Source organism: Silene latifolia, chromosome 2 (genome assembly GCF_048544455.1).
Source record: "Silene latifolia isolate original U9 population chromosome 2, ASM4854445v1, whole genome shotgun sequence".
In the NCBI taxonomy this organism is placed as follows: Eukaryota; Viridiplantae; Streptophyta; class Magnoliopsida; order Caryophyllales; family Caryophyllaceae; genus Silene; species Silene latifolia.
The window spans coordinates 32970532-32979448 of NC_133527.1; the positions used below are offsets into that span (position 1 = coordinate 32970532).

At 40.7% G+C, this 8917-nt stretch overlaps 1 protein-coding gene and 1 non-coding gene across 2 annotated transcripts; both read left to right on the forward strand.

Annotated features, from left to right (window-relative positions):
• Positions 1–3826: 3826 nt before the first annotated feature.
• LOC141638679 (uncharacterized) lies at positions 3827–5404 on the forward strand. The gene is made up of 2 exons (XM_074448028.1): positions 3827–4340; positions 4410–5404. The coding sequence occupies exons 1-2, from the start codon at positions 3827–3829 to the stop codon at positions 5402–5404; spliced, it is 1509 nt and encodes a 502-aa protein (XP_074304129.1).
• A 2909-nt stretch (positions 5405–8313) lies between these two features.
• On the forward strand, positions 8314–8421 carry LOC141644939 (small nucleolar RNA R71). The gene has a single exon (XR_012544539.1). It is a non-coding gene; the product is annotated as a small nucleolar RNA R71 (small nucleolar RNA).
• The last annotated feature ends 496 nt before the right edge of the window (positions 8422–8917 follow it).

Here is an 8917-nt window from a genome sequence, read left to right on the forward strand (position 1 = left end):
TTCGTCCCTGAAGTTATTCACGAAGTCATCAACGACTTCACTTTCTCGAGGAGGAATCCTTGTTTCTACGGTATAGATCCAGTCCTCGATGGTGTCAAGGCTATCATGCACTTGGTCTTCAGTAACTTGGATTTGCGCTAGCGCGGCTAGGATTCGATCATTACTATCTTGGAGTTGATTGAAGTTCACATCGCTTGTTTCAGGCATCTTGGAAACTGGATAAGAGACCGACGGCGAATCAAAACACGACCGACCATTCTAGCACACCTACTAAGAAAGACATGTTTTCACTAGTGAAGTGGGTGTGTGCCACTTGTGTCAGTGAGCCTTTGAAGAAATGACCAAGTTTGAAAATGTGTGTCCTAGTCAACTATAGTGTAGTTGTAGGAGTGGACTCGAAGTGAGGTTTTTTAAATGGGCTTGGGCCCGAAATTTGACTCGACAAATTGACAGAGTTTCGACTTGGTTTTGCGCTAATCATGGGCCTTTTTTCGAAATTTACACTTTAAAAGGTTTTTGATTTTACAAAAATCGTCATGATTTTGTTTAGAAATAGTGATCACGTAAGGTACAAACATTTATACAAGCATTATAACGGGAATCTGAGTACATTTAAAAGGGTTTTGGTTTAAAGGGTGGGTTGCCATACCGAACAATCAAACTCGAAGTCTGTGGAGAGGCTCGTACCAAACAAGAGTAAGGCCGATTCCTAGTCCATTTCCTCAAGTAGTGAAGGTCCTTGATACAAACAAGAGTAAGCATCATGGTATGGATGACGTCAATCGCTATCCATCCTTAGGCCCAAATAAGAATTAGGACCGTTTAGACGGGACGATTGGTCGAATGGGTTGGGTTGGGCCTAGGAAGGCCGAATGAAACGATCTAGGAAGACCGAATTATGAAAACCGATAATTGTCTTGTACAAACTACTCCCTAACCTTGTTCAAGTTTCACCCTTTTGGCTACACGTAAGTGTATTATCCCCAGCGGAGTCGCCAAACTGTGGACATGGGGCCACGGGGGCGCTTGGGAAACAAGCGTTTGCATTTGTGGAGTCGCCACCAATTTTTATGGGAAATTGGAACCGTTCGAATACCTCGTGCCATGTCAAGACATAAAATAGTGACATGAACACCAAGAACTCATTACCCTTAGCATTCTATGTCTAGAATGACTCTCTTGGATGCCAATGAACACGGATGTTCACAGAGATCTGGAGTAAGGGGTGAGGGTACGTATTAGGAAGCTCTTTTGATCGAACACCTAATCCCGCCCGCCTCGATAGCGGCCTCTACTAATGATTAGGGAAGTTATTTGTACTCGATATATCGTCGATTATATGCATGCAATGCAAAATCCAAGTTTTAATCCTAGCATGTGAAGATTAACTAACTCGGTGAACAATTAATTTAACAACCAATTGGGTTGAACTTGGGATTAAGGTTCAATTACATGTGAAGGCATACAAATGATACAAAATACAATGATAAATATAATAAAAAATACAATAATTACATCGAGTTTAGCGATTTATGTCGAAAATACTCCTAAAACGGATAATTTAAGAAAAAGAATAAAAGAATGAATCAACGAACAAATCAGTAGGCGATAATACGGTTAATAGTTAATTATACGTAAACTAATTAAACTGGGTCAAGGCAGAACGGAAGTTCAGAGGCAGAAATCAACCTGGAACAGGCGCAGCAGAACTGCGCCCTTTGGAAAAGGCGCAGCAGATGCTGCGTCTGTTCCAAGGGTGAGTTCTGGCTGTGAATCCGGAACTGCAAGTCGTTAATGTTAATTGATGATTTTAAGGATTGATTATTATATTAACTCGGATGGAAGTGATTTAATGGATTAATTACATATGAATGAGTCATAAAAGCAATAAAACATGGATGAGACGAACACAAACGAATTATTTACATGGACGAAGGATTGATTAGTGATATAGGTGAATTAAATAGATCAAATATGATGAATTAATGACAAACTAATGACGAATACGACAATAGACAGATGGAAATATATCAAAGGTCGAATTCCAGAAACTCAATATGAACAAATCGAATCTCTACAACCCGGATTGATTTTAATGACGAAAACCCGCAAATATTGGATTATAAGGGATTTAAGTCGAATTTAATGATAAAATTACATGCTAATGAATGATAAATAGTGTACATGTGGAATTATTATGCTATTACGTCAAAGAATTGAAGAAAATAAACGAAAACAAATAAAAGCTGACGAATTTACAGAGGACGAAGGAAGAAGAAAGGAAGCAGGAACTGCTGCAGCCTCACGAAGAGGCGCAGCACTTGCTGCGCTCCTTCGAAGAGGCGCAGCAGTTACTGCGTCCTTTCTCGACGGTTATCTTCTGGTAATCCGTAAAAAGGGTTTTAAAGCACGGTTTTAGAAATCGGTTTTAACAAGTATTTTCGACAAAAATCTTACATTAATGATACAAAAAGTAAATAACAATAAATAAAAGAGAGATTTAAACCCTCAGACTTACATGTTTGACAAAACGAGATGAATTAAGTATACGATTAGTGATGCTCGACTCGAATGTAACGAAAGTGCCCTCGTAGCAGGAAAACGATTAAGATTAATTAACTTGATTGATGTGGAGTTGGTCAAATTGGTCGGTCATGCAAACGAGGCTGGTACTCAGAAGGATCCGAGCTTACGTGGTCTAATGTTCAAGCACGTAGACGCCAAAAAGTAAGAACGTGGTCTAGAATGCAAAGGGAGAAAAGAAGGGCGGACACTCGCGTGAGAAATATGAGGAGCGAAGGCTCCTATTTTTACTAATCACGTGAATGAATAGGGTTTTCGGAGAGACTTTGGAAGTGAATCTCGAAAATATATGAAAAAGATACGAAAAATACGCAGAAAAGGACCTGGGAAGAAGCGCAGCAGTCACTGCGTCTCTTGGAAGAGGTGCAGCAACTGCTGCGTCTGTTCCCAAGTGGTTTCCTCCTGCGGAAGAAAGATTTCCGTGTTTGGTTTATGGAATAACGGGATTATCTTATTTTCCTTAATATTTTACAGCTTTCTAGCTCAGAAGGCTAAAATGCAGTGGGCGCAGAAAGGTGACTCTAACAGCGCCTACTTCCATTGCTTACTCAAAAAAAGAAGGAGTGGGAATAGAGTCATCAGGATTGAAGATAGAAATGGGAAAGTTTGTGACTCCCCTGAACTAGTGCATAGTGCCTTTCTGGAATACTATCAGCACTTGATTGGGGATAATCAGGCCACCAAGAAGGTCCACAGGAAAATTATAGACCAAGGTCCGAGATGCAATGCTGACCACTATGTGATGCTGGCCAGACCTGTCACGGGCAAGGAGATAAGAGACACTCTATTCAGTATTCCTGACATTAAGGCTCCAGGCCATGATGCTTACACGAGTAAATTTTTCAAAGACGCATGGGAAGTGGTAGGGGAGGACGTGATCAATGCTGTCAAGGATTTCTTTGCACAGAAGAGTCTTCTTAGGCAACTCAATGCAACAACCATTACACTCATACCCAAATGTGAGAGACCCCAAAATGTGATGCAATTCCGTCCAATAGCTTGTTGTAATGTCATCTACAAAATTATTTCAAAGCTCCTTTGTGCTAGACTTGCAGAGGTACTGCCTAGTATTATTGATCAGAACCAAGGCGCTTTCATTCAGAATAGGAGCATCCAGGAAAACATTTTGATATGCCAAGACTTAATAAGACTCTATGAAAGGCCAAATGCTACTCCTAGATGCATGTTCAAGATTGACTTGTAGAAAGCGTATGACACAGTCGAGTGGTCTTTTGTTGAACAAATGCTGGATGAGCTCCTATTTCCTGAGGAATTCAAAACTATGGTCATGCAATGTATCAGTACTGCCAGTTTCTCCCTCTCCCTTAATGGGGACCTATTTGGGTACTTCCATGGCAAGAGAGGTCTAAGGCAGGGCGATCCTCTTTCTCCCCTCCTTTTTACCTTATCCATGGAATACTTGACTAGGACACTGAAATATGCAGCTAACAAGTTTGCATTCAACTTTCACCCTCTATGCAAGGAATTGAATTTGGCAAACCTGATGTTTGCAGACGATGTGTTACTGTTCAGCAGGGGTGATGCTCAGTCCATGATGATACTGCTTAAGTCTTTCTCTACCTTTTCTAATGCGTCTGGACTGAAGGTAAGCGCCACCAAGTCTACTTCCCACTTCCAGGGTGTGCCTGATCATATTAAACATGATATCCTGAGAGTCTCAGGATTTGTTGAAGGACAACTGCCATTCCAGTACCTGGGAATGCCAATTCAGACTACCAGAATGAAGAAGACTGATTGTGAGTGCTTGAATGAAAAGATATGCAGCAGAATCCACAACTATGGGGCATAGAAATTCTCATATGCAGGGAGATTAGTGCTAGTAAAGGCTGTCATGTCCTCTCTACATTCGTATTGGGCTTCAATGTTCGTCATCCCCAAAGGGATCATTAGCAGGATTGAAGCAACCTGCAGGAATTTTCTTTGGGATAGTAGCACTGAATACAGGAGGGTGCCAATGGTTGCCTGGGAAAAAATTTGCAGGACTAAAGAAGAGGGGGGATTAGGACTGAAAGATCAGGGTATAATGAATAAAGCCATGATTGGAAGGTTAGTGCATTGGATAGCTATAAAGAAAGACTCCTTATGGGTGAAATGGGTGCAAAAGAATTATCTGAAAGGGAGGGAGTGTCTAGAATATACCCCATCAAATAGCTCTAGCTGGGTGTGGAGTAGGATATGCAAAGTAAAGGAGGAGATGCTCCCTGGGTATGCGACTGGTTTATGGAGTGCACAGTCAGAATACTCTACTAAGGATTGCTATGAATGGCTCAAGGGCTCTAATCCTAAGATGGCCTGGTATAAGTGTCTTTGGAATGACCATGTTATACCAAAGCATCAATTCACAGGCTGGTTAGTTGCACATGGAGCTTTGAGAACGAGAGATAAGCTTATTGGGTATGGACTGGACATTGAAGACCAATGTTTACTCTGTGCACAGGAGACGGAATGCATTGAGCATATCCTATGTGAATGCATATACAGTAAAAGAGTCATACAGGCTCTCAGTCAGAAAATGCGGATCAACTTCCCAGTGAATGACATGATTGTATGGTGTACGCAAAGAACAAGATCGATGTTGCAAAAAGGAATGCAAGCAGCTATGATGTGGGGTGTGATATACCATATTTGGCATCAGAGAAACAGAAGTAATATGGAAGGAATGCTCCTAAGGCCGAAAAGATTAGCAGAACAAGTGATTGACGAAGTCAAAGCAAGAGTCCGAGGAAGGGATTACAAGGTTTTAACCAAAACGGACTTAGATTGGCTAAGGCAAAAAGATTTGTATGTGTTAAATGACTAACTGATGTATGCTCACCATTTGTAACCTTTCTAAATATTTATAATATATTTATCACATTTTACCAAAAAAAAAAAGATTTATAAAATATGGAATAGAAATATACGGAACATTCCAAAACATTCTGACTCGGGATTTAACGGTTATCAGAAAATGAAGACGGTTTTAGGCCCGGACACCAAATGTACTCTAATTACTGTCAAAACGACCGTATCGGCGCGTAGATGACAACTAAGAGGTAGACATCAGTGTTTGAGCAATCACTTGACGATAAACTTATGAACTGTCACAAATCGTTCCGCGTACCAAACATGCGGCCCAATCATCACTGGGTGGTTTGCGGGAGGTGCATAAATGAGGTATCTACATAGCTTCACAAGACGAGCATCTTATGCCCTGGACGCTCGGGTTCTCTTCAAGACGAGCATCTTATGCTTCTGGGACGCTCAGATTCTTCCTCTTCCACACGGATTCAGGTCCATCCGTGGGTGCTTCGTAACCCGTGTCATTCATTCTTCAATTCTTGTGTTCTTCATTGTGGGGGCACTACAAAGGCATGAATAGCCTAGGCAATTTCTATCCCCACGCTAAGGCAAAACACTACACATCAATAAACTCATAAGTCCCTCCCTCACTTCTCTCAAAATGATGAAAATCTTGATCAAGGCATAGAAATGTATATCCAAAATTTGACAAAAATGCAATACAATAATTAAAATGCAAGCTAGGGAGTTAGAATATTTACAAATGGTGGTTTTGGGAGGACTCCACCAAACTCTCATCCAATAATGAGATGTCAAGGGGGCATGTTCAAGGTGTTGTTGATGTTACTCAACACCTTGAAGAAGTAGTCGAAAGCTTGTTCATTGTCAAGATAAAGATCTTCAATAGACCTTTGCACTTTTTGTTCTCCATGATGGTCTTCGGTCATAGCATTACCAATATAGGGATTGAATATCCCTTCAAACTCATCATCCCAAAGACCGCATACTTTGTCTACTTGATCACTAAAATGTCTTGAGTTGATGAAGACAACTCTCCTTCCTTATTTTCTTGGCCAATGAGGCCTTCTTCTTCACTTATCATGGGTGAGCTTTTCAAGCTCTCTTTGTTGCAATTTCATTTCTCTTTTGATGGAGCATCATCCACTTTCTTCTTCCATTGATATGCGAACTTCTTCCTATCATCTTTCCGGCTATAGTGATCATCCATCAAACATGGCTCATGCAATCGGGGAGCTCTCATAGTCTTGTCAAGATTAAAAGTGATGGTTTCATCTCCCACTTCAAGGGTGAGCTCTCCATGTTTTACATCGATCACCGCTCCCGCGGTGTGCCAGAAAGGTGTTCCTAAGATAATAGGAATGTTGGAATCTTTTTCCATGTCAACAATAACGAAATCCACCGGGATGAAGAATTTGCCAATTCTTACGGGCACATCTTTCCATACCCCTAAAGGTGTCTTTTTTGATCTATCCGCCATTTGAAGCGTGATGTTTGTGCTCTTGAGCTCCCCCATTACTAGCCTCTTGCTTACCGAATATGGCATGACACTAACACTTTCCCCAAGGTCACATAAAGCTTTGTTAATTGTAGTGTCACCAATAGTGCATGGAATGGAGAATCTTCCCGGATCCTTGAGCTTTGGAGGTGAACTTCCTTGAAGAATAGCGCTACTCACTTTAGTGAAAGCAATAGTCTCAAGTTTCCGGATTAATTTCTTCTTTGTAAGGATATCTTTCATATACTTTGCATAGGCCGGAACATGATTGATCAATTCCGTGAATGGAATCCAGACTTCTAAATTCTTCACAATCTCCATGAATTTTCCAAGTTGGTCATCAAACTTAGGCTTAGCTTGACGACTCGGGAATGGAAGTCTAATCATAATAGGTTCCTTCTCTTTGGTCTTTTTTTCATTCTTCTTTGAAACTTGTTGAATGTTGGGTTCTTCTTCCCTAGAGTTTTGCACAACTCTTTCCTTGTCACTAGTCTCCACAATGTCATCCTCAACTTGCTTCTTTGGCCCTTCATAGCTTGTACCACTCCTCAAGTGGATGACACTCACCGATTCATGTCTTGGGGGATTACTTTGAGGAGGTAATTGCCCCTTTTTTCTTTGAGAGCTTGAAGATGCTAATTGAGTCATTTGGGTTTCCAACATTTTTGTGTGGGATAGGATGTTGTTGATGGTGATGTCTTTTGCTTGGCTATCGTTTTGCATTTGAGTGAAAAATTCTTGTTGGTTCTTTTGCATTTGGAGGACTGCTTTTTGAAAATCAAAACCTTGGTCATTGGATTGGTTGTATTGTGTTTTATTTTGGTAACCTTGGTTTTGGTTGTAAATAAAAGGGTCTTTGATTTGGGTTTCTCATTGGAGGTGGGGTGTATGTTGTTTGAGGGTTTTGAACATTTTGGCTTTTGTATGAGAGATTTGGATGGAATTTGGTGTTTTCATTGTAATAGTTGGAATAAGGGGTACCACTCTTGTATGCTTGAAAAGCATTCACTTGTTCCCCTACATTCACTTAGGTCATGTCCCAAAGTTCCACAATTCTCACATATTCCACTTGGAATTGATGAAGATGCCACCATGGCATTAACATGTTGCTTAGGTGATTTGGAGGCTTCTTCAAGCTTAGCCACAGCCTTCTAAAACTTCAAGTTGATGGTATCAATATGAGCACTAAGTTGAGCACCCAATTGAGTAACAGAGTTCACTTCATGCTTTCCTCCTCTAGTAGCCTTCCGAGGTATACTATATTGTGAGTTATGGACCGCCATTTCCTCAATCTTGTTCCAAGTTTGATTATCGTCAACTTCAGTGAACATACCATTTGATCCCATATGGAGAATGTTTCGGCAGTTTTCATAAAGACCATTCCGAAATTATTGTACTAAGAACCACTCACTATGTCCATGATGAGGACATGAGCAAAAAGTTCCTTTGAATCACTCCGAAGCTTCAGACAAAGACTCTTCGTCCCTTTGTTTAAATCCCGTAATTTAGGCTCTTAGCATGTTAGTCTTTTCTAGAGGGTAGAACTTTTTGTAGAAAGCAAGTGCCAATTTCTTCCAAGAGTCAATTCCAAGAGTAGCCTTATCAAGGCTCTTTAACCATTGTTTCGCGGTACCATTCAAAGAAAAAGGAAATAAGACACATCGAATTTGGTCTTGAGCCACTCCGGTTTGTGAGATCGCATCACAATAGTCACAAAAGTCTCTATGCGAGAATGAGGGTCTTCACTAGGCATCCCCCCAAATTGGCTTCTTTCGACTAATTGGATAAATGCAGATTTTGCAATGAAATTACCGGTCAAGTGTTGTGGTGTGGGAGTACCATTGGGTAGGTTCTCCTTGGTTGGTACGGAATGTGATGAAAACTTAGGCATTGTGGGTTGATTTTGTGGTTGATTTTGTGATGGGTTCTCCTCTCCTTATCTTGCAAAAGGGTTGATGAACTCATAGTATTTGGATGAATATCTACAACCTCACCAATACCTCTCAAAGTATTTCT